Source organism: Lathamus discolor, chromosome 5 (genome assembly GCF_037157495.1).
Source record: "Lathamus discolor isolate bLatDis1 chromosome 5, bLatDis1.hap1, whole genome shotgun sequence".
Classification (NCBI taxonomy): domain Eukaryota; kingdom Metazoa; phylum Chordata; class Aves; order Psittaciformes; family Psittacidae; genus Lathamus; species Lathamus discolor.
Genome location: NC_088888.1, coordinates 63375333 through 63402452, shown reverse-complemented (window position 1 = coordinate 63402452; position 27120 = coordinate 63375333). Strand labels below are relative to the sequence as shown.

Sequence of the window (27120 nt, the reverse complement as noted above, 5' to 3'; positions counted from 1 at the left end):
TTTTAATTACACTTCCCTGAAAGTCCTCCCACCCAAAGAAGAAAAAATAAACAACCCTCCTTCTAAATCACATGGCATTTATGATCATGACAACTACAGATCCTGAGTACATGATTTGCTTTACCAAAATCATGTTGTTGGCACATTTGTGTCTCAGCTGGTCTGTCAGTTACTCCTAAATGGCAGGTTTACAGTTGCTAAAGTTTTCATGCTGGTTTTCTGAAAGAAGGCTTCTAAAATCACTTTCAGGTAACTAAATACAAATTGATTTCTATAAAAGCTTGTATCCTGAGAAGCATGCATACTCATTGGCTCTGAAAAAACAAAGAACTTGACAACTTTATACAGAAAGCTAAAGTACTATCTAACAACACGGCAAGGGCTTTGGAATATTTATATTTGTCCTGTGCACTAAGTACGCATAGTCTGCTGCACTTTTACGAAGCAGAGCAATCCACTACCTATTCAGGTGTTTATGCAAGGAGCTCACACCATTAAGTTATATCATGACTTCATATCCATGCATTAACACTCCCACACAGATCTGTGACCAGCATGTGATGCAGTAACTGTCCTGTGCAGACTCATCACATGATAACCTGGGACAATTTCAGTCTCTTTTCCTAATACCTTTACCACATTTCCTGCAGGATAAGTGTGCACAGGCAGGTGGTAAGTAACAACAACTGCTTTGCAGCAAATGTGTGCTTGCTTATAACCACGATGAACATCAAGTAATTTGAAAGTGTTTATCCCTGTGCAAAGGGTCAGTTACCACAGAGCTCCTGGCACACAGCAATTTGTTCATGTGTCCACATCTTTAGCTGAAATGAAGCGGGGACAGGAGTTATGAAACATGCTGTATGACCTGGAAGCACACACTGCATGCTGTCATACCAGATGGGGGATCCTTTGGGCCTTTACTGCAAGTCTCAACCAATTTGGGGATTGTTTTAGATTCATGCTGCCTTCAGCTTACCAATATATTTGTTGCCAGGTGAGAAAAATAAAAGGAAGTCTCAATCTGTTTCTAATCACATTTTCTAATGCTTACACAGAGTCCCTGAGCTGTGAAACACAGCTGGGAGATGCTGACTATGATTCTTTGAGAGTAGAATTCCACACGAAGAATGAGGATGATTAACAGAAAATTAAGAAAATAGGAGTTGGGTGAAATGTCAATGAACACTTTGAAGGTACCTGACCATTCAGATACAAAAACTGCAAAAATACTTGTCTATCTGTCAGATACTGTGGACACAGATTCATGTGTGGATAAGCATTTAGAGGAAAGGAGACTGAGATCTATTTTGAATTTTCTGTTATCTCCTATTAAAAGAAGTTGACGTAAAACTTCATAGTAATAAGCTTATTCTGGCATTCTTCTTCTACATGTGATATTTCATACACTTAAAATATTCTAAAATTTAAACAATGATTTAAGATGCAGTCTCATTAGACAGATGCATCTCTTTTTACATTAAATTACAAAGTATTGCAAATAAGTAAATTACAATTGTATATTTTGTAAAACCAAATAATATTAGTAGTACCGAATCACATATTAACCCTAAGACTATACCCACAAAGGTAAAAGAAAAAGCAAACTTCAATGCTTTAAAAAGTGAGCACAAAAGCATAGCTATGGTTGTCTATGTAATGAGATCATATAACTAGCTTTGTCTAATAAAGAATTGCTAATAGATGTATTAAGATGTATGTATTATATATACTCCTAGATGATGCTTGTTATTTTTGTCAAATAGCTTGTTATTTTTGTTGAATAGCTTCAAAAGGCATAAACTAATACAGATATTTCGTAAAATATTACATTCCTGCTCTAAAGAGCAACTGCAATGATAGAAAGTTAGGCACATGAATGAGCACAAGCAAAATTTTACATTAACGAGTCTGAACTATGGATCAAGAAAAAAGCTTCTACACAAAGTGATGTTAACCAAAAATTCAAAATTTTAAAGGCAATTAAGTATGACTAATATGACATTTCTAAATAAAGAACAATTAATGCTGATTAGATGAAGAAAAGTGAACCTAATATTGAGAAAACCTGGAAACAGATACGTATTTTTCCCTCAAGAGATCCATATATTTATCACTGTTTTGCTCAACAGCAAAAGATTGTCTAATTGCAGATTGTCTAATGAAACCACTAGTAATATTTGCCTAACCTCAAAGTGTGCATTCTATCAACTCAGGTTAGTTGATCAAAGACAGCAAGTTACAGATTTATTATTTTATAGATTTTGAAAGGCAGTTAGTTTCTTCTGCATCAGCTTTGCCACTGCATAGTTTTAACTCATGCAATCCCCATATGTGAACATGCAATCTGTTAAATGAAACACAGGCTCAACCGAAGGCTCACTATATTTAAGAATGTGTGGCAAACAGCTGCAAAGCAAAAAACCATTTAAATTTGCACAGTAACACATACACTATTTACAATTAAATCCTAGCAGGATAAATGATCCTACAGAATCATTAATTTTAATACCATATTTGCATAACAAACTAACAGAAAAATACCTCTTGCAACAAGGTAACTATCTTTTCCATAAGAATAATGAGACAATGCCCATTTTTCATCATTAATACAATAGGAAAAGCAGATTCTTGTAATTCTAGAGGGCATTGAGATTAAAACATTTTTGACTTATTAGGAGGATGTTAAGGGCCTGCTTATGCAATCTGTTGACAGGATTTCCTTCCAATTGAAACAAGAATTAAAAAAGATTAATACTTCTGAGAATTAGCAAATTTATCTGAAAACAAACTACAACCCAGGTAATAATTCAATTTCCAAAGCTGTTTTTCTATTTACTTACCACCATTTTCATCTGCAGTCCCATCTAACTGAGGTATAGAGAGATTAGTTAGGAGCATACTGTTACCACTCCACTCCATTTCTTCCTCTGAAGATGAATCCTCTTCTGTTGAACTTTGATGCACATTTTTGCCAGCTGACCTACAGAAAACGAACTATTTAATGCACAATACTTCTCTTACAAAATACCAAACACCATAGGGAACCTTAAAATCAAAGGGGTGTGGTGCCATATGGTGTAATTTGGGGAAGGTGAAACAAAAATTGTTATAGCTCTCATGGAGAAACTCAAGATATTATTGTTACTATTTTAAGAGGCAACAGTGGTAGTCAACTATCTAACAGCTACAGACAAACCCAGCAGGATTCACTAGCTTAAGAAGTTAGGGGAGAAAGCATTTAGACGTTTAATTTTATTTCAATTTTACTAGAATTTAATTTCATTGTTTGGTGTTTTTTTTAAGGAAACTTTGCTTTATTATTGTAAGTATTATAAGAATTCTCTCTCTTGGCAGGCTTAACTAAAGTAGAACCACCAAAACAGTGTTTGTTTCCATCCTTCTTTCAACATTCTGAGGTTGCTGTTGCTAATACTTCAGTGGCTTTTTCAAAGTTAACTGATCTACACTGCCATTTTACAGTCATAAATCTGCTGAGGGAAAAAAAAAAAAACCACCCCCCCCCCAAAAAAAAAAGAAATCTACAAAGAAAAGCTTGTATGAAGTCTCCAGGCTTTCAAGTTTTTAAGGTGGTATGGCTTTATGGGGGAGGGGAGAAGAAAAATATAGAAAAACTCCAACCCCCCTGGTATATTATAACTCTAGAAGCACTTAGGAACTTCATTTTTTCTTCTTTAAAATGAAGTGTGAGACGGATGTAATTCTTCATAGAAATAAGATATTCTATGGCTAAAAGAGAGAAATCCAGATAAATGTTAAGGAACTGAGATTGGGGGTTGTGCATCTTGGTTTTTTGTTTGTTTGTTAAGATGCAGCTTGATGTATCAGAACATTATTGTGTAGTACCTTAGAAGGCATAAATACAAATGTTTTGAAGTTACAGGAAGGAAAATCCACAATAATTTAAATACAGTCTACTTTTGAGGATCTTTTTATCTGCAGAGTTCAAAGAGAGCATGAATTGTATGTATGATAACACCACAGACACCTCAATGTGCTCAACACTCCGCCAACAAAGATCAAACCATGTTTATTAGTTCAGAAGCAATAGGCTCAAATACGGCTATATGATTTCCAGACTAACTCAAGTCTGGAAGGAGCAGGACTTGAAGAGACACCAACCAACAAGCACAGCTATGTATGGAGTAATGACCAAACTGAGCTTAATTCTCCCTCTTCTAAGTTCCCAAACCATGGAAAAGCACAGTGCAAAGACATTCAGCTCTATATGCAAATGAATATCAAACTTGGGAGAGCAATCAATACTCTTGAGAGTAAGGGCTGCTATTCCGATTGATCTCAATACACTCGGGAATGAGTTGACGGCAATCTCATGGACTTCAAAAAAAGACAAATCTGTAAATACCACAGATGGGATTAAATGAACCCATGCACTGCTACAGGCAGGGAGAGTGCTGGCTAGAAAGTGGCTTTGCAGAAAAGGATGCAAAAGCCTTGGTGGACAACACCACTGAGAGTATGCAGTGTGCCTTTGTAGCAAAGAAGGCCAGATGCATCTTTGACTGTGACTGCCAGACTGTAGCTATTTTCAGCAGTTGTGAGGCTGCATCTGGAGTACTGTGCTCAGTTTTGGGCATCCCACTACACATTGAAACAAATCCATCAGAGGTGAGCACCAGGGTGACCGGGGGCTGGAACACACGATGTCTAAGGAGAGGGCTAGGGAGCAGGATTTATTTGGCCTCAATAAAAAAAACTAAAAGGAGATCCTGTTCCACTTGTTAAGTATCCGATGAGCGGGTGTAAAGAATATGAAACCCAATTCAGAGGTTTCCAGCGACATGATAAGGGCCATGGGCACAGGGCTGCCCTGGGGAATGTTATGTACAATGAAAACATTCTTCATTATGAGGGTGTTCAAACACTGCAACATTGCCTATGTGGGCCATGCTATCCCTGCCTCTGGATATACTCAAATCCTGACCAGACAAGGCCCTGAGAAACTGATCTATTCAAAGCTGCTTTGACCAGGGCACTGGACTACATAGCTTGTAGATGTTTCTTTCAACCTGAGTAATGATATAATCCTCTGCATGAAGCAAATCTTTGTCAACATTAGTAAACCTATTCAGGATGGAGATTTGGATTTCTCTACATTCAAGTCCATCAGTTTAGCTTCTAAGAAAATCTGTGTAACAGCATTATACCCATACATGAACTAGTCCAGATCTTGATGGGCTTTTTTCTCTAGTTCAGCATAAATCAAACCCAAGCCATTTAATTCAATCATTAGGGTGTTGTTGCTCCTCATTATCTCAATATATTTTTTGGTATAATGAAAGATTGGTGAACACCCAATAACAGAATGGTGATAAAATGGATAAAGTAGGATGCACTAGGAAGCAGTACAGGTAGAATGAGCCTGAGCAGAATAAGGCTGGATCCCTTGTCAGACTCAAACTAGCTCTTTATGCATACGCAAAATCATGCAGGGGCAGAGATACCCAATGGGCTCTCTTCTGAAGTCAGTCCAAACTCTGCAGAGATCACATTGAAACAAAGCTCATAATTCCCTCTAAACATGAGCTGACTCCCTGTGGAGGCACTTGGTACATTCTCCCTAGTGCTTTCTGTGTGGGATTAAGATGCAGGCACATATGAGCAAGTTATTACTGAGCCAGCTTGTAAGTCTGCTGAGTTTTTAAACAGGATTCTTCACTGCATAAAACCGATTAATTGCTTAAGGACCCTACCTGAATCCCCAAGTCATGCCTGTAGAGAGCTCTGCCTGAGCTAATAAATTCTGCAAGATATAAGCTGGTTTTACACAGACACTACCACTAAACTGAAGATTAACGTCAGGTGTTTTAGATGGAAATTCCAACTTTTCAGACTACTGTGAAGGAAAAAACCCAAAGCAAATCAAATGTCAGAAAGGAAAACTAGCTTTAGAGATGAATTATGTCTAGAAGACTAATAATCTATTATTAATTCTGGTTCTGTTACAGCCTTTCTGTATGTCTTTAGGAAAGAAAAGATTAAATATTTCTATGCCTCTCTTGGTCTCTAAATCCTAGTGTAATTACTATTTCCGATGGGGAAAAAAAAATCCATAAATATCAAAATGTTATGTCTGTGAAATCTTTCAACCAGAATTATAAATACCAGAATGCCTTCCCAAAGCAGGTGTGAGGAGAAATTGGATATAGTGCTTTCAACACCTGTCAGTGCAGACTGCATAAAAAGGTCATTACAACCTGAGAAGGTGTTCCAAGAATCTTGGCCTTAAAAATATTCAAGCTTCTGACCTTTAGCAGTCCAGCAGACTGAGCAACATTCATGTTTTGATTAAAGCTTTGAGCATGGAAACAAACGGGTGTTTTTCTCAGGTCTCTGCGTCAGTCTTCATAAGAATACTTCCTAAATACTCACTTCAGTAAAAGTTACAGGCACATGAGATGTACATTAACATTCATACTACATCCAAGGTGTGACCTTAAAAGGAGGTTACAACTAAAGCTTTTTGTATCTGGATTTGTAGAACAAAAAAAAAATCTATTCAATTTTTCCTCAAACAGCAAACTAGAAGCTTAGGTCTAGCCAAACCTAAACATTTAATCTTAATTTCCATATAAAACTGACAATTCAGAGCATTATCTGAACAACTGCATTCTATCCTAAGATCTGCATAGATTTTTCCAGTGCTGTCAACAGAGCCATCTCTACAGCTCACTGGGCTCATAGCACACTTGAAAACAGGGTGGGAGGGAGGAAGGATCCGGCAGAAAAGAACATATTAAAAAAAGGAAATTGTGTATTATACCTTCTTTTTGGCCCAGGCTCTTCAATGCTACTGTCCCACCGTTGGGACATTAACAAGCTAAGTTCCATTTCTTCTTTCTCACACTGTGGCTCATTTTCTTCGTCATCACTGTTCTGAGAATTTCGACAGCTTCCAAGAGAGTGATGGTGAGAGAGTGTTTTGTGATGTCCCATCCGATAACCATCATTCTCCAATCCAGCCAAGAGATCAATCATGGCCTCATCAGCAGTGTTCACTGCAAAAAAACCACAAAGAAACCCATACAAGTAGAATCTGTATTTTGTTCCACTTGTAAACTAGTTACAGTCTACTAGTAAAAAACCAAAACCAAACAAACAAAACCAAAAACCCTTCACATTTAAAAATTTGCTGGTTTGTTACTGCCTAAAGCAAGGCAGGCTACAAAATCAAACCTCTTTCAATATTTTGTAAAGGTTTATGACTTGTTATCTTTTCTAGCTCTTTACCTAGAAACTTTACAACCCTTTTTTTTTTTTTGTATTTGCCCTCTTCTTCTGAAGAAGGCAAATACACTAAGTGTAGTACATTTAGCGGAAGCACTTATCTCTCCTCTCTCTCTCCACCCTATTACCTTTTCACATTCAGTAAAGCCTCACTCTTCCCTTTTATTTCAGCGTGAGTGCCAGTTTCTGAAGCATCACTGCCTTCTCTTGCTTTCACCATTTCAGTGGTGGCATTAACACCGTTGAGTACTTCTCTGCGTATCACTTGGAAAACTTTCAATCACTGCATCTCATAAAAGGTGGTGATTTTGATCAACAAGTTCTTCTTTCCATCTGTCCTTTATAATATTACTTAACTTCATCTCCCCTTTCTTCTTACTGTAACCTACTCTTTTTCTAGGTTCCTCTAAACACTCAGTTTACCTGATTTCACTCCTCCCTTAAATTTTATTTTTTAATTTCCTTTATTTGACCCAAGCTTACAATGACTCATGCACTTGCCTTCTCATTCTTTATTTCTTACACATCCTTCCAAGTTGCGTTTTTTTCTCACTCTCCTCCTGCTTACCTTTCATCTGACCTCATAACCAACTTATAATCTCCAGTCTACCAGGGATCTTTGCTACTTCTCTTTCCTTCTCCTCTGGCTGAAGGACTACAATCTCTACTTTCCTTCCTCAGGATATATCATGTGATTTACAATAACCCCGAGAATAATTTAAAATAGGTCTCAACATTGATGAGGAAGGCATTTTCTGTATTTTACAAAGGCTTCACAAGACACCATGCAACCATTTAAAATGGAAATCACCCCCTTTGCCAGAGTTCTGAATTAACCCACTTTCAATTGTACTTTCTGTTCTTGGCTCCTTTGCCCTTTTTCTGAGGTCCATCATTAAATTCCAGCCTTCACTTCCCATTAATATAAACCTTGTTGGGTACTTCAAAGCAGCACCAGCAGTGCACTTCACAGTGACTCTGAAACTCTACAAAGGCACAGTAAACACTACTCTATGCTGTGACAAAGCATAAGAGCGTCAGAGATGCAGCATGTGAACTTATGGTCACACAAGACACACAGCAATTTGTAGCCCTGTGTTAAAAAGTGTGGGGGAGAAGAAGTCATCTCCATTTGACTATCTAATCATTGGACAATTTCAACATTCCTATTCAGTTGAGCAAATCAAACATATAGCTGTAAAATGTACCCTATGTATTGTTTTAGCCACTTCTCAACCTCAGCACAACCTTCTTCCCACCCCTCCAAACCCAAAGATAAATCAATGCTCATGTTTCCCAGCTTCCATATGAATTCTTTACTTATAGTTCTCCTGCTAAATCAAAATCCTTGCCTATAAAACTTGCATAACAAAAATCTTGCCTACTTTCTATAAAAGAAAACAGCACTGAAAAATACTCCTAATCTCACTCCACTTTCTCATCCTTTCTTTGCAAGAAAAGACTGTATATTGTTGTATATTCTATTACCCATAGACATATATTGTTGCCCATATTGTATCTTGCTGTCCATGCATGTATTCATACCATGTATGTATCAAAAGCACTGGAGGCTATGGGTTTTAGATACTCTCCTGATCCCATTTTGTATCAGCTATAGTACATATTAACATTTTATCGTATGCTTAAATAAGAATGTATATATAGAGAATACAGAGATAGCACGAACCATGTACTTTTCACCTCATCTAGAGTATTTGAACTATTTGTATCTGAAGTAGCTTTCATGCAAGTTCCTTTGTTGTGTTATTTTATTGTTGTTTCCTCCTCATGCCATTCACATTTGTCTGCTATCATAGCTTTTCTCCTCCTCTTTATTGTTTTTCTTCTTGGTTCTTTGTCTTCAACCATTCTTTTGTATCCATAAATTTTGGGAAATGCTCTCCTGCAACTTGCCTCTCATTATCAGCCTACCCATTCCCCAGTATCTCCAGACAGCTGAGTTTCTAAAGGTAGCCCTGCTCACTACTGTAACTGTAGGAATTGGTTACTGCAAGGCTATCATGGATAGACAGTCAAAATCTTATTTATTCTGACAGTTTTAGTCCTATAACCCTAGAAGCATAAGGAAGAGCAATACCCATAAGAGACTGCATTGAGCTGACCTGGCAAGAGGACAAGCTTAGCAAACCAGTAATGCACAGTAGCCTCTACAAATACACTGTTCTGGTGACATTTTTTGAAAACATAAGGTGGGCTTTTTTTGGTGGTAGTGGTAGGTTGCGTGTGTGTGAAGTCTCAGTTTGCTTGACAAACTCCCTGAGGTAAACTACTTTCTTTCATGACAGCTAACATAACTGAATACAACAAAGACGGTGGAACAATAAAACAGCCTGGAAGAAAAGACATTCCAGTCATACTCACTAAAAACTGGAGTCTGACTCAGTCTTTGAGACAAAGGCTGAAAACTCTGACTATTCTCCACAATGTTTAAAATTGCTTCTTCATTAATAAGTGCTTCCTCTTCTTTATCAGTGCGCATCCTATTGGATTCTTTAAAAGAAAAACAAAAAGAGAAAGGATAAAACTTCAAATAGTCACAGACTTCAATACATTATGAAAGCAAGCTACTTTAAAATGTATTTTACTATTCAAGTATCTTCCTATTATTTGCTTCGCAATTTTAAAAAAGCTTACTCTAGCAATGACGAAAATAAAAGCAAAAGTACTCCTACTTTTTCATAACCTACAATCATATCTTCCTTGGCTTACTTCTGCTAATAGTATAAACAAATGAAGCATGACAGAGATTTATACCTAAACAATTAAGCTATTAAATATACTCACCTTTGTTCATCTTTTTATCTTTATGCACTTCTACCATATTAGCTGGTGTACACTGAAAGGCTTCAGGAGAAAGTACCTCAGAATGTAGTGTTAGCTCAGCAGAGAACTCCTCTGATCCATTACTGTAGTCCACTGATCCTGACAACGTTCTAGTTAATTGAAAACCAATTTTTAAATGCATATTTAAGGTTTGCATAGAATACTATACTTTTATGACAAATGGCTAAACACTTACACAGAGAAGTCATTTTGCTTGAGGATTTCTTTAAGTCTCTTCTGAAAAAATTTTTCACTCTCTGTTGCTGGCACAAATCCACGGTCTTTAAAATTTGAAAAATATTTGTTACTCAGTTTTACTTTCACCTCTCAACACAGAGAGCAGCTATAAGTACTAATTCTATTAGGAAATGGCTCAGAAATGAAGCGCCTGCTCATTTTCAGTGACAAATTTGAGGGCTGATTTTTCAAGTGTATTTAAAAACTTTAAAGTGCTTTGCATACTCCCACTGATCTCATTTGCAACTCCAAGTTTCAACAGCATTTACAAATCATGTTGCAATTACGCCAAGGTGAGCACCCAGGAAAAGAACTAGGGATGACACAGGCCCCCTCCGGAAGCTATCGGGAGAACTGGCTACACAGGATTTGGAGAAGGCTGAGGTTCTGAATGACTTCTTTGTCTCGGTCTTCACTGGCAAAGGCTCTGACCACACCACCCAAGTCTTAGAAGGCAGACGCACGGACTGTGAGAATGAAGACCTTGGGCCCACTGTAGGAGAGGATCTGGTTCGAGACCATCTTAAGAACCTGAACATGTACAAGTCCATGGGACCTGAGAAAATCCATCCGCGGGTCCTGAAGGAGCTGGCGAATGAAGTTGCAAAGCCACTGGCCATCATATTTGAAAAATCATGGCAGTCAGGTGAAGTTCCCGATGACTGGAAAAAGGGAAATATAACCCCCATTTTCAAGAAGGGGAAAATGAAAGACCCGGGGAATTATAGACCAGCCAGTCTCACCTCTGTGCCTGGTAAAATCTTGGGAGCACATTCTCCTGGAAGGCATGCTAAGGCACATGAAAAACAACAAGGTGCTTGGTGACAGCCAGCATGGTTTCACTAAGGGGAAATCCTGCCTGACCAATTTGGTGGCCTTCTATGATGGGGCTACAGAACTGATGGACAAGGGTAAAGCAGTTGATGTCATCTCCCTGGACTTGTGCAAAGCGTTCGACACTGTCCCACACCACATCCTTGTCTCTAAATTGGAGAGACATCAATTTGATAGATGGACCACTCGGTGGATAAAGAACTGGCTGGACGGCTGAACGCACAGAGTTGTGGTCAATGGCTCACTGTCCAGCTGGAGACCAGTAATGAGTGGCGTCCCTCAGGGATCGGTGTTGGGACCGGTCTTATTCAACATCTTTGTCGGAGACACGGACAGTGGGATTGAGTGCGCCCTCAGCAAATTTGCCGATGACACCAAGCTGTGTGGTCCGGTTGATATGCTGGAGGGAAGGGATGCCATCCAGAGGGACCTCGACACGCCTGTGAGGTGGGCTGATGCCAACCTTATGAAGTTTAACCATGCCAAGTGCAAGGTCCTACACCTGGGTCGGAGCAATCCCAGGCACAGCTACAGGTTGGGCAGAGAAGAGATTCAGAGCAGCCCTGCAGAGAAGGACTTGGGGGTGCTAGTCGATGAGAAAATGAACATGAGCCAGCTGCAGTGTGCGCTCGCAGCCCAGAAAGCCAACTGTATCCTGCATCAAAAGGAGGGTGACCAGCAGGTCGAAGGAGGTGATCCTGCCCCTCTACTCTGCTCTTGTGAGACCTCACCTGGAGTATTGTGTGCAGTTCTGGTGTCCTCAACATAAAAAGGACATGGAACTGTTGGAACAAGTCCAGAGGAGGGCCACGAGGATGATCAGGGGACTGGAGCACCTCCCGTATGAAGACAGGCTGAGGAAGCTGAGGCTGTTCAGCCTGGAGAAGAGAAGGCTGCGTGGAGACCTCATAGCAGCCTTCTAGTATCTGAAGGGGAACTATAGGGATGCTGCGGAGGGACTCTTCATCAGGGACTGTAGTGAGAGGACAAGGGGTAACGGGTTAAAACTTAAACAGGGGAAGTTTAGATTAGATATAAGGAGGAAATTCTTTCCTGTTAGGATGGTGAAGCACTGGAATCGGTTGCCCAGGGAGGTTGTGAGTGCTCCATCCCTGGCAGTGTTCAAGGTCAGGTTGGACAAAGCCTTGGGTGGGATGGTTTAGTGTGAGGTGTCCCTGGCCATGGCAGGGGGGTTGGAACTAGATGATCTTGAGGTCCTTTCCAACCCTAACTATTCTATGATTCTATGAATCAGTGAGCAATTTTGAAAAGTCTGGTTTAGGCAGCGTGAGTAACATTGCACAGAAATGCATTAAAAAACCCCCACAGTCAGAAAGCAGACTGCCTTAGCCAGCAACCTGCCTCTCTCCTCCTTGCAATTCTCTGGCTTACTTGCCAAATATCATTCATATCATAAAAGAAACGTGGCCCAGGTTCTGCACAGAAGAGCTCTGCTCATTATGCAAATAATTTGCAGAGCACAGTCTTCCCTGTGCAATGAATTTTACATAAAAATAGAGGGATCTGTCCACCCTTTAAGAATTTTCATCTAGCATCACCTTAGCTGTAATTCCACAGAAATTTAAAGGAACTGCCCTTGTGCATAAAATACTATGGAAGGCTTCAGGATGAGAGATTTAATTTTGCCAGTATTTAAACATTTAAACGTTTTCCATCATAAACCATATAAACTTAACTGTCATTATCATTCACTGTGCGATGAATGCTTTGCAGCTAGCTGAAGCATGATGTTTTTAGATTAGGTTATGTGCCTTGGACATAGTGGGCAATAAGTAAACTTGGAAATGAAATAACAGCACATCTAGGAAGCCCTCAAACTTGATGCACTGATTAAATTCTACCCCGTTTGCTTCTCAAAGTTTTTGACGAACAGCTGCACAATTATTTTTTTTATTATTTTTTTGTTTTACCTTGTGACTCAGGTGACTTAATCTGAGAAGATTCACATTTCTGTCTCAGTCTTTGCTTTTCATCCTCCCATATAGCATGCAAACCAGGGTTCCTGCCAATCTGGGCTGAAATATAAAACAGTACATGAAGGGAAGTCTGACCATGTGATGAAGCGTCCTTCCCCACAGATTAGATTCTGACACTCTTCATCTCTTTTGTCATTCTAAGCTGTTAATTTTTTTATTTGCAATTGTTGCCTTACTCTAGAATTCAGTATTATGCAAAAGTTAAGGTGTAGCTTTGTTTTCTATTTTCTGCTTATCAATCTAGATCTTTGGTTTTTGCTGGTCTTTTCACCAAGTATTTGTGTATGCATGTACAGATAGATGTAGGTTGCTATTTCAGTGACTCTCCTTATAAGTCTGAAGCCTTCTGTTTATGCATTAACAAAAACCTCTTTCTATTGCTCTGACAGTAGGCTATTCCTATAACCTGTTTTCTTTCTGAGTAATTCAACCCTTTTTTTTTTTTTTTTTAACTTCATAAATTTGTAGATCAACAATTCACCAACACTGAAATCTAGCTTGTGGCTTAACTAAGATAAGCCTTAAAAAAAAAGATGACAACATAGTTCCTGTCCTAAAACATTTTACATGGAAAGTTAACACTTCACCTTCAACATCCAGTTGATTTAAAATGTCAGCAGCTACTGCATCCACCTCCAATTCACAGGTACTTTGTGGCTCAACACCCTTCAACATTAAAGAACTGTGACAACATAAATACCACAGGTTAATTTTATCAGTACATTGATTTTGAAACATGCATCATCACTGTTTTCTATCTGGGCTAACATTCAAAATATTTCAGGGGGGCATGGGGATAAGTATCTGAGTACAGAATTTGCAGTTCTCATCTGCAAGTCCTTAAATTAATGGTCATATTCAAATCTAGTTAGATAAGAAATTTGTATCTTCAACTTAAAGGCTTTTTCTTCTGAGAGAAGAGAAAGAAGTAGTAAACAACTCTAAATACTTCAGCAATTCTGATAACATTCTCCTCCTCAAATACAAGATGAAATGTTCAACAGAACTCTCAGCCAATAGGACCATCTGTGTTCACATGATCTTGTGCCCAGAAAACATAGCGCCAAGAATCTTTCTCTCTTATTCACAATTAATGCAATGCAAAACAGTTAAACATTTCCAACCAGGGAACTGAAGCAAAAAAATTATTTTTTTTTAATTATTTTTTTTTATTTAGTTAGTTAGGGGGCTTAGGGGTAGCCTGGTGACTATGAACAGAGCATCCCAAACACAAGCAGAACTAAGGGTAACAGGCTTGGACAGTCTTAAATACTAGAAACAGGTTCAATCTTGTGTAATGATCTGATCGTCTTCCTGATGTGCCTTTTCAGACCTGCTAAGGTCAGTGGCTTACCACCTGTTGCTGCCAGTGAACTAATATTAAGGAGTCCATGGAGGAGACTAAAAGAGAAATCTTCTCCCAGGTTTATATGGAAGTCTGTTTACGCTTGGAAAATTTTTAGGGAACCATAGAAAGTCCCCTGAAAACTCCCCATCGTTAAAATAATATTCTTCAGGACCCTCTGTCTAGGTTAATTAATTGGTGACTTACAATATCCCCTTGTATTTCTGCATTCCCCGACATATACAGAGCCTCAGACATCTCAGTATGGAATCTAAGATTTAATTCATTAATATTTCAATGCCATCTATAAGCTTTGAACAGAAGTCACTATAGCACAAGGAAGTAGCAGATGATGTAATTAAAAGATGGATATCCCTGACACCTTCTTTGAAAATTGATTGAAAGCAGCCCTGTGGAGAAGGACTTGGGGGTAGTGATGAATGGAAAACTGGACATTAACCGGCAGTGTGCACTCACAGCCAGAAAGCCAACTGTATCTTGGGCTGCATCCAAAGAAGCGTGACCAGCAGGTTAAGGGAGGTAATTTTCCTCCTCTGCTCTGCTCTGGTGAGATCCCACCTGGAGTACTGTGGACACATCTGGAGTCCTCAGCGCAAGAAAGATATGGACCTGTGCTCAGAGGAGGGCCACAAAAATGATCAGAGGGATGGAGCACCTCTCCTATGAGGAAAGGCTGAGAAAGTTGGGGTTGTTTGGCCTGGAGAAGAGAAGGCTCTGGGGAAACCCCTAAAGGGGGCCTCCAAGAAAGATGGAAAGGGACTTTTTACAAGGGCTTGTAGTGACAGGAAAAGGGAGGATAGTTTTAAAATGAAAGAGGGTAGACTTACATTTAATTTGTATTGTTAGTTCAATTGCTCAGCTGATGCATATCTTGACTTCTGGGGTAAGAAAGAAATATTCTCCTTTGTAAGGCTAATGGTGTTTACCATGATAACCTCAACCTCTCTACAGTACACAGCTTTCAAGAATCATCTTTGCTCTCCTCCTGTATCACACTATAATAGTGGAGTTTTTATTGGAAAATAAAATCCTGTCTTATGCACAACATAAAATGGAGAAATAAAAGAGAAATCTCAGCAACTGGATTTTTAATGGAGTGAAGGATAAGGAAAAAAAAAAAAAAAGAACAGGCAATTAGGAAATGCCTGATACTTAACATTTTGAAAGCTTACAGCTTAAAAGCAGGGAAAGCAAAGTTTCCAGAACAATTTCTTGGCAGCCATACTTTTAAAACTTGTGATGCCACATTTTGTGGCTACATTAATAGAGTAAATGTATTTTTCGCTATATGCATGTGTGTTTCATTCAATTGCAGGACAAGGCAGCAGAGCAGGATATTTCTTTATTCTAAACATCCAAAAATAACCTGGCAGAAGTTGTGAAGTACTTATCATGTAGAACACATTAATGACTGTAAAATGCTATGCATCAATATATGATCACTAATCCCTCCAGTCAGAAGTACTGTTTTAGACTTTTTCTGAGAATTAAGAGAGCAGATATATAACTCCTAAACCAAAGCAGGTCAGCCTTTTAGCAGAAGTAGCCAGCCCATGCCCTAATGCACATTTAAGGACAATCCATTGCCATCACTTCCCTCCCTTCCCAATCACACCGTCAGCTGAGAAACAATATGATCAAAATACATAATTTTCACGTCACACACTTTGGGTGCTCATATTCAAAGCATTCAAACAGAGCCTGTCTGCATGATGGGCAACAGGAACTGTAGGCAAGCTGAAACTTGCACTTTGATCACATAATGAGGAAGAACTGCAAGATCACTGGGAAACAAGAATGAAGGAGGCCACAAAAAAAACCTTGCCTCCTCCCTTCATGAAATCAAAGCATTTGATTTGAACAAGTGAAAAGGGACCACAATACACAATGGCTGTTGATACCAGAAACCTGGTCAAGATCCGTCTTTGACTTGTTTGGTAGATACAACAGCAAAGCTCTGAGCCTTCTACTTTCACTGACTTCCTCTTTTAAAAGAATCCAATTTAAAAAAAAAAAAAAAAAAAAAGAGGGTGGAGACAAAAAGAAAGTTCTTGAGAAGTTAAGACAAAATAAACCTTAAGCGTCAGTGACATATTTTTGAATAGTCTGTTTGATGACTAAAGCCATTAACTGAAATAATTTTGCCTTTCCTCTGACAAAAAGAGTCTTCTATTCCTTTCCCTTTAGTTGGGACATTTTGTCAAAAAACAAACACCTCTGCATTTCCCACATCCCCATCAAGAGTGTGGCCAGTGATTTGTCTTGAGAACTGATCAATACCACAGACAGAATTGGCCAAGAGCTTTCCAAATAATCAGATTTCTTATTTATACAAGATTCTACTGTGGATTTATCCTATAAAAATAACACTAAATTCAACATTGCTGAATTCAAAACAAACTGGTAGTTGTCACTGTAGCTTAAGTCTTTTTCCATAATAATAGTAATTTGAAGCATGTTCTTTGTCTGCAACTCACTCATTTGGGCAATTAGAAGCAGAAAAGCTCATTTTGCCCAAACTCTAAATCAAACAGACATAAGGACTTTCTGTTAAAAACTACAGTATTCCAATTAACATGGCATATTATTCAAATTAAAAACACTGAGCTAACAAGAGCCCTTTTTTTGAAACAGATTTAGGACTTAGCACCACAATTCTCATTAAACTTTTCAATTTTAAGGCAGGGCTAGCAGTCAAAGCTGCACACTCCAAAGGCTGATGTGGAGGCTGATAAAAGACAACTGACATGTATGGCAAGATTTCTGTGAGAACTGAAAAATGCCTTCTCAATACCACCCGGTCATTAACTTGGCATTTAACATCCTTGCCAAGGTGAGTTGCTAGACACTTGTACTAGCAAAAGTCAGAGCAGTAGCATTACAAGGTTCTGCAACATCCAGGTAAGCCAGAAAAGCCAAGGAGCCACCTGTTTCCACGTCAGGAAAAACCTCAAAAAGCACATGAAAGCACAGCAGCTTTAACTGGCTCTTCTAACATTTTAATTTACTCTGATTAAAACAAAAATGTCAGGGGAGAAGGGGGACTACAAAACTGTTCTGAAGTACAGTTATTTAACACGATTATGTGCATAAACTAGTGTCCAATAGCAAATTTAGGATTTAGAAAGGAAAATGTTTCCCAAAAGTGTTCTACTGATCATTCTGCTTTTAACACATCACATCCAAGCGATAAACTTGACTGGCAGATTACTCCAAGCCTGATGTTTGCCAGAAAGTTCTCTCACTGGAATTCATGGATGTGTTTCACCATCTATTGTCAGCTACTTGAGGGATAACATAAATGTGTCTCATGCGAAGAATTCCTCTTCAAAACTGCTGGATAGCACTGCAAGGCTCAGGTGACTACTACCTATTTTAAGCTGGGCTTTGTAGGTTCCAGCCTGGTAACACTCGCAAGTATTGTATCTAAAAGCCTTACCACAACAGGGATTCCTGGGCACTAGTACCTTTGGATATTTGTCCTCTTTCTAACAGAATCACTCTAGAATTAGATTAAAAAGAACTGTCCCTGGCTTAATACAGTATGCTAATTGTAGCAGCAAGTTTATAATTCAGAGATTTGCCAGCAGCAAAACAGGACACGTCTGGGTTAAATACTGCTCTGGAGAACTGGCAGAGTAGCAAGGTGCTATCTACACTGAACAGTGAGTTTAGTCACCAAGAAACTTTGGTGTAATTTCAAACGTTTTTTCAAGGAACCACTACTGGCATTTACTCATGCAAAATGCTGGTAATGTTACATATGTACCTACCAGGCATCCAGCAACATATTTCAGCCACCTGATACACTGTACTACAAAGTCAAGAAACGCCAAATCACTGGCATTGCTTATACTACAGAACTTGCCAACTGACACTTGCAGCAAAGACTTCGCAGATACATGCTGGACTACCTTTAAAATTTATCCTCTATGTACACAAAACCAAGAATAGCGAGTCTAAACAGACATCCCAATCACCAAGAATACAGCCCTAGAAATTTTGCAGTCTTAAACAACATTTGATTGTCTTTTCCCCTTTTCTTTTTCTTCAAAGAACAACGAAAGACTTAAGTGCATCGGTAAAAGGCATAAAGATCTCATGAATCTTTCCCTATCTGATATAAGGGACAAGCAAAAACTTAGAAGTTCAGCACACACAGAAGAACCTCCAAATGATGCTGAAAATAGCAGTCAAATGGTGAAATTAAGTGAGTAAAATTTTTTGGCTAAACAATTCACAAAGCAGCTAAACATCTCAACATGAACTCAAGAAGACTGTACAATAAAGCAAGGGGACTGTGCTGGTATTGTGCATGAAACTAGAAATCAATACAACTATACACAAACCCCAAACATTTGGAATACAGAATATACTTTGTTAAGGAAAGACAGAAATAATGGAACAATGTCAGCTTTACAGATATCAAGTAATGTTGGGCGCTGCAAGAATAAAAACCGCGTGGAAAAAATCTGAGTCGTGATCATTTTAGGAAACAATTACAAGGGTTTCCTTGGATAGATATCTCATATACTATCTGGGTCAGATTTCACCCTTAGCAACACTGATCACAACAATTAGAAGTCCATTAAACCAATCTATGTGCAAATTTTCAGAATTTTAAAGGAAATACAGTAGGAAAACAAACTGCAGTATGGGTTTGATTAAAGGGCACTATTTTAAGTTGATGCCTCTCATAAATTATGCAGGAGAAATTATAAGAAGCAATTAATTTTGTGTATATACAGAACAGAGTAAAATCAGGAATGAAAAAGAGTTTAGGTTCATTATTTTGCAGTGGCATGTACATCCTACACCATGGGGAAGACAGCCATGCTAGAACAACTTTTAACAAAAGAATTAATCTTCTAGACAAAGGAATGCTTGACACTACCAATAGGAAAGAAACAATTTCAGTTGGAGATGTAAATCAATTCCTACATTGTTAAAACATTTTAAGATATGGCCAAAGGGGAAATTCCTATTGGTTATACAAAGAAAATAAAAAAAAAAGAAGATGGGGGGTTAACACACAGAGCTGAATATAGACCAGAATATTGCTGTCAGGAAGTGCAGGAATAAATACGCTAATGAAATACGCTGAAGAGGCAAGCTGGTAGACATACCAGATACATCACCAGATCACAGTATCATAAAACAAAAGTGGGATACCTTAGAAGTAGACTAATAGAAACAGGATGAAATTTAAAAATGGGATGCAAAACCCTATATGAACTTCTAAAGGATTTCAAACAGAAGATTATCACTTGGGAAAATGGAAGAGGAGAAACATCTTGCATTAAAAAATCCTCAAATGTTTACAAGCCAAAATGGCACGGTAAATGATATTGTAAAGCATATCAGGGAGAACACTACCAGTATCATTGCATATGGTGCTACAGAGAATTTGTTTGGTATACTATGTGGTAGTATTCAGGCTTTACATTCAAGAAAAACTTTCTACTGGCAAAAGTACAGAGAATGAATGCTAGGGAAATGGACAGGCTTAGTATCTGCCCCATTACTGCTAACATCCCACTGCTGGAACATGTGAGAGCTGGAAAAGGACTGCCACAAGTGAGGGGCTGTACCCCTGGCTGTATACACAAAAGTGTGGAATGCGAAGGAAAGAAGGCTTATGTATACAGCCATGAGGATGAGTGCCTTGGCTCCTGCTATGCTGAGCTGTGCCCTCTCTGGATTTGACAGCCAGGAAATGCTACTCTGCTTTCTTTTTATCTGCCTTCCCCAAATCTGTATAAAGCAACATCAGATAATCTTGGTCAAACTTACAATGCAACCCTCCAAAGGTTAAGTAACTTGGCTGACATAAGTGAGGCAAATAAAGGTTGACACAGACTATGAATGAAGTATGCAGCCATAAAAGGAGAATACATAGCCCAAGAACAACTGGATATGAATTGACCTTGAGTAAAAGCACAATACAACCATCAAATGAATGTTGTTTCAAAATCTCCTTATAGTAGTAGAATCAGAAAATAGATGCTACCTTGCAGAAGCTCAAGCTTCTGCACACTAGAAAAATCTGAAGTATGGCTTGATTTAAGGCACTTACTTTCTGCTGGGGAACTAAATGCTCTCAGCACGTAATGCTAGCAAACAACATGCCATATTGAGCCTGATAAGCTATTCAGAGAAGAATGAGCTACCTGAAGAATGAGAAGACTATTAAATGACAGAGTATTTACAGGACCTGGCAAACATTATAAAGCAGGTTAAAGAATGAACTTGCTGTGGGTAAACTGTACAAATTGAGGTAGCACCAGATGCTGCCTGTTCTCCGCCCCCTGGCCTCCAACCCAAGTATATTCCTTCTCTCACAAAAGTAAAGCTATTACAAATTACAAGCTGTTAGTCTACATGCCTACAAGTTAGTTTACAAGCATGTTAGTCTACAGCATTACTTGATTATCAGTAAATGTCTAGAAAAAAGGAAGAGTATGGGAGATAGACATGAAAAATTTAAGCTGAGATTCTTACATAGCTACTACTTGAAATGGACAAATTGGGATACACTGAGAGCATGCTTCGTGTCAGTTACAAAACCAGAATCTGTTAACTGATGTGTTAAGTATTCTCTGTAACTACTAAACTTGCTCAGCTTTTCATCAGGAGTCATTAGCCAGGAACATACCTTCCAAAAATTAGAATTTTGAATTTGCCACATGTATTCTTCTTGTTATCTCCCAACTGGATTTTTACAACCATGTACCAGAAAGTTTCAAATTACCAGAACTATACAAAGAAACTAAGTAATGATTATTTGTGTCACATCTTTTGGTTTTGGGTTTTTTTCTGACTATACAAAATGTAAGGGTCCTTTAAATGAGAGACTGGAACTCTGCAGCATATACAAGTTGATGCATAAAAGAAAATACAGCCTACATAAAGAGTAAAAAATTGTCATGCTGACCTTGGTATTTCATCTTCTTCCCATTCAGCGAAAGATGCATGGTTTGAAATTTCTGGCAAGTGAATTCTGTAACTTTTACTTACACCCGATGTACCACCTAGAAAATAAAAATGAATAAGAAGTTAATTAATTTACTTGATAATTTTTTTTCCTCATACATATCCTTTAATAATTGCATTTAATACTACCAGTCCAAATGCTCCTAAAGAACAAAGCACTAAATTTCATAATCTTGAAAAAGTAACTCCAGTATCATTTAAATGATTTAACTTTCTAACATGTAGACACATGTAAAACGAAAAATGTATTCTGAACACAATACCATCATTAGAACTACACTTCCTGTGTTCTAGTCACACACCTAAATTCCAACCTTTCCTATCCACATGAATTTCAAAGGAAACCATGCAGAGTCTGATGTAAATTTCAGAATTCCAAGTATCTGGGTCCTCGGGACAGATCCCAGTGGAAATTAGAAGCCAAAGAAAATACTAAATTCTACTCCACACTTTTTCTTATCGGTGAGCTGAAAGAGAATACACGATATAGTCCAGATGCAGTGGCAGTAGCAGCATGTGGAAACCTGCAACAAAGGTAGATGTTGTCTGACCTACAAATGAAGAAAACACCATGTAAGTTTGTTTGGAGATCTCAGTGTCAGGAAGCATGCTCCAAAGTCATGCCGGAGAAGTCTCCTCTGAAGATTTACTACCTCCCTTGTGGTCTCTTCCTGAACCTTCACTCTTCAGAGGAAGAAAAGACAATATACACAGGATTTGGCACAAGAATGAAAAAGGCCTAGGAATGGAGTTGGTGGAAGGCAGAACGGCAGAAGACCATGAAAATTATTCAGTCTCTCACTTCTGTGTAAAAGCCCAGCTTGAACCTTGAATTTTCTCAGCTGTGTTGGTGTTCACACACTAGCAGGGCTTTTGAATTAGACTTACCTTTCAGCAACAGCACATTTTTGCATTTTTTTTTTAAATACATTAATGGAATAATACCATTATCAGAGGCCTTCAATACATATTTATTAGAACATGTATTTTTATTTTATGATTTCAAAGTATATTTAATAAGAGAACCTTACTAATGTGCATTAGTTGGAATGCCTGCTTGGAACTTGGAATAGCAGGGATAGGGATATTTCATGTAGCAAAAAGGCCATAATAATACAGTTACTACAGAAACAACTGGGAAACACCCTGTCAAAAGCTCCTTAGAAGCTACAAACAGAAACAACTGAAATCCAGCAACCTTAATTAATGGTTCCAGACCAACCTTACTGCACCCAGACTAATTCTTGCAAACCTTGCCCCTGCATCAGACTCCTAAGCACACTGATACGACACACAAATACTAAAGTCACATGGGAAATGTGTCACTCTGTGGTTAAAACAAATGCTTGTGTTTATTCAGGGGCTAACTCACATTCAGCCACACATGCATTAAGATGGTCTATGCACTGTGATGCTTAAGCAAGCGATTCCAGAAAGATAATACAAAATACCTGATCCCCCTTGCACAGACCCAGCTCAAACCAAAGGTAGCACTGTGTTGGTGCTGTTCAAAAGTGACAACTTGCCCCTGGGCAAAACTGGTCCAGGAAAAAACACAGCCATGTTTTTGTTGTGTGGCATATGAGCTAATTCTCCATATTAAAATACAAGCTGACTAAGCATGGAAACATCTCTTGTTATTTTTTAGCTGGAACTTGATTATTCTGAGTTGATGAAATGTGACTGGACAGTTGTGTATTTTAAAGGAATATGTGTATTTTAAAGCAGCTATGCAAGATTATAGGCCAATTGGTAAAATAGTATTATTTTTAAACTCCATGCATTTCAAATACCACACTAGATTAGTTTCAGTGCAACACCCCATTTCTTATTCCCCATGAACCCTAGTTTCAAGTATTTCTGAAGATAAAAACTAAACAAAAAAACCAAACCAAAACCAACCAAAAAAAAAAACCAAAACAAAAAACAAACCAACCCAAAAAACAAACCAATCAAAAAAACACCAAAACAAAACAGAGACTCAAATTCCTGCACCTCTTTATTTCTTCAGTAAAATTAGTCCTGTGGACAGAGATGTAAGGATACTTGATTTCCCCCTTTTCTTCACCTGAAGATCTTTCGGAACAGTAGCAGTGACACATCCAAAACCAGGACACAAGGTCTTTCAGAGTCACATTTCAGAAAATATTCAACTACTGAAAATGAAAGTTTTATAATAGTCTTAGTGGCATGTGGTGTGCGAATGAACTTGAAGCCTTCTGCCTCACCACACAAAGAGAAGAATAAAAGAACTCCTGTATCTTCTGGAAACAGGCTGATGAAGGCAGAGTATCCCTGCTACTATAAATTTCCCTCTCTCAGCCTTCAAAGCAGTCTACTTATTTCAGTGAGAGAAATACCACTGGAAACAGGCTCCTGAGGCCGTTTGCTTACATTTAGTAACAAACCTATTACTGAATTTTCTGTTCCTTGCCAGAATGATTTTTATATCATCATCTGCAAGGGAAGAAAAGTATCTAATGCACATCTTTAGATAAAGGCTTTTAATGCCATCTAAGAAACAGTGTTCAGCCTGGCCTGCGTGGCCACGCTTGACTAAAATGAATGTGCACTCCCAAGACACAGAAACTGTGGAACATGCAGGTAAGTGTGCCAATAATAAAGCAGAGGCTGTGCCTTCCACTCCACTCCAACAGATCTGAGCGTAGAAAGGATGGCGCTCGTCAGGGCTGCTGTGTAAGGACTGGCTCTTGACAAAGCTGTTCTATAAGGTTGTACCAGGGACAAACCATTTGCCACTCAGCTGCTGTGCTAGGAGTTGTAGATAGCAACCATGTGCCTAGGGACTGCAACAGTCTGAGGTAGGCCACTTATACACGTGTGATGTGGAGCTACGCAAAGCAGTATGAATCTTGCTAAGAGCACTGTTGCCATTGTCTGACCAAGCCAGGACAAGGAAGTCTGTCATTTTCTTGCCTTTATCCTACTGGATTTTTCCCTACCACAATAGTTAAACTTCACTGGTCTCAATTCATGCTCCTTTTTCACTCTCTTCTTCCCATTCAAGACCTAGGTCTCTCATCCTTAAGTAAGTTATGAGGATAACATAGCTAGGTTGTGTCTTTCATCTATCATCTGAAAGACAGAGGAAAAGAGCTATGGAAAAACAATGGGAGCAACCATTTGACACAATCACACTGCATGTCTCTAGAAGGCCGCTTTGGATGTTTGGAAGATCAAAGTTACCTGACCATACTTCCTCAGGACTGAATATCCTGAAGATGCCCCGTCTCTGGCTGAGCTTTCTGTCTTCGTACAGTTTTGACACCAGCAAAAAGTGTGGTTTATCACTGTGTATGAAGAGTATTTTTCTTTATAAAAGAATCAGTTATGAAAACCCATGCACTAACCTACTGGTGTCTGACTATACATGCATAAAAATAACAGGACAAAATTAAAGTTGGAGTAATTCTTACTTGCTGTTTTTACAGAATGATGCTTTACCATTCTTTTCAGCTCTTGTTTAAGCTGTAGGAACAATTATGATTTAAATAAACAATACTTACTTTTCTAAATGTTAAGTACTGAAGACATTATGGTTTTCCTGCTGTTATCTCTCCTTTATACTGAAGCATTTAGATAAGATTATGTAAGTGTGTACATTCAAAATGCCAAAATAACTTTTTAAAATGGAAATTCAAAATATCTCCTTTGCTCAGACAATAATATTTCAAATTTCACCTAAAAGCAAATGAGCTTAGTAAAAATACAAGCACTTTAATTTAAAATATTATTTGTCAGCAGAATATAATGATTACCCATAATCTTGCAAAGACACTACTGCAGCAGAAAGATTAATCAGAATTGATACAGGGATCAAAACCAAACATAATAAAATTAAAAATCCAGATACTGCAACTAAATAGCAAATATTTTTTAATCTTCCAAGTTAAAAAGAGGTGTGGTCATTTTGTGAAAACGGTCACAGCTGCACTGCTGACAGAACAAGTTTTACTTGATATATACCATCTCATTTCAGGAAGCAGACTCTTCCTCAGTCCCAATATATAGGCACAAAACCAAAAAATGGTAGAAAGCTACACATGGACTTTGTTTTGACACAGAATGCAAACTATAGGGAAGCAACACACGACACTCATTCAGCCACAAACTATGGCAACTGTCCAACAGCTAGTGACATTTTGTTCAAAATGGAAGTTTTTAGTCTTCAAAACAGTTATTCGGTCTGAAGAAATAACACCCTTACTTTTTCTCCTTGCCTTTCTGAATTTGACAGCAGCCAGGTTTATTAAATTCATTCCATATAAGTTGTAGTCTATAAAGAGTTGAAGGAGGTAGGGAATATGGGCTTCGTGAGGCTGGTAAGATTTGTTCATTATGGCTCCACCTTGCAGAAGCTCACATACTCTAAAATTAAAGACAAATTAGAATGTAAACCCAAAATTATTCCAATACAACAATGCTGATAAATTATTTTAATCAATGTAATTCAAACATGAGAAGCTCCAAAGTTCAAAGTAACCACCATGTCATACAGGCATATAGGTTACACGAAGACAGAAATATAAAACACCACAAAATTTTACTAGCCTAGAACAAAGCCCAGACAATCCTAACTTATGATCATGTGTTAGATCTTTAAAATAACCCCAACAGTTCAGATACTACACACAATACTACACACTCCAGGGATTTCAGTTTATGCTAGAGAAGTAATTTCTCCTTATTTATTCCTTAATTTACTGCAACTACTGTGACAGTAAGACAGATCAACTGTGCTTTCATTTAACAGAATGTTACTCTATTGAGAAATAGAGAAACTATCTAATAACAAAAACTATCCAGTTTTCCGAGTATTATTTAAATTTAATAATGGGTGCTAGAAATTAAAAACTTCAAATCTATGAAAATCTACTTCATAATACATCAAAGATTTCTACATAGTTTCCCTTAAGAGTTACAGGAAAAGTAACCTGATGCAAATTTGTTCAAGTGTTAAAGAATTACAGTTAATACAAGAAAATGCAAGTCAAGTACATTTTAGTCTTGCTTTCCTAATATGCTACTACTTTGAAAAGATTATTGGCATGCTTAAAATACGCAATTTGTTAAAGTGTTTTGAAAAAATTTGCACAATAATTTTGTTACTTTTATTTTATTAATATGCAGGTGAATCTTGCTTCAAAATTGTCTTTTAAAATCAAGACATAAGGAAATCTGCCAGAACTTCATATCACCACATCCTTACCTTTTTACCATTGCAGGATTGTAAAGATAAATCTTCATGAACTGTCTCTCCTTTTCATGGTAACCATAAAAAGGCCTGGAGAGGAAGAAGCAAAAGCAAGAAGCTAGACAGTTATGTTGTGGCATTTATTCAACCACATTTTACTATAAAGACAAAATTAAAATCCAGGAAAAAAACAAAGCAAACAACAACAACAACAAAAAAACCCTTCATATCCAGGAGAATGAAAATTCACATATGTCAGGCCAAAGGGGAGCACTATGTTACTATATAAAAAGAATAAGCCTTATGCATATCAAAGTATCTTAAAACAAATAAATCGAAATTAAAATGCACTTCTGTCTTAATGC

General features: G+C 38.0%; 1 protein-coding gene across 2 annotated transcripts in view; it reads right to left on the bottom strand.

Moving 5' to 3' along the window:
- Positions 1–27120, bottom strand: part of REV3L (REV3 like, DNA directed polymerase zeta catalytic subunit) — a 122740-nt gene that overhangs the window by 45425 nt on the left and 50195 nt on the right. For both annotated transcript variants that reach the window (XM_065681065.1, XM_065681064.1), the window contains exons 3-12: positions 26771–26845; positions 25769–25929; positions 21482–21578; positions 13769–13863; positions 13116–13220; positions 10310–10394; positions 10075–10223; positions 9652–9780; positions 6806–7040; positions 2844–2983 (exon numbers count right to left, since the gene is read on the bottom strand). In XM_065681065.1, coding sequence (XP_065537137.1) covers positions 2844–2983; positions 6806–7040; positions 9652–9780; positions 10075–10223; positions 10310–10394; positions 13116–13220; positions 13769–13863; positions 21482–21578; positions 25769–25929; positions 26771–26845 — 1271 coding nt within the window. The remainder of the gene's footprint in view (positions 1–2843; positions 2984–6805; positions 7041–9651; positions 9781–10074; positions 10224–10309; positions 10395–13115; positions 13221–13768; positions 13864–21481; positions 21579–25768; positions 25930–26770; positions 26846–27120) is intronic.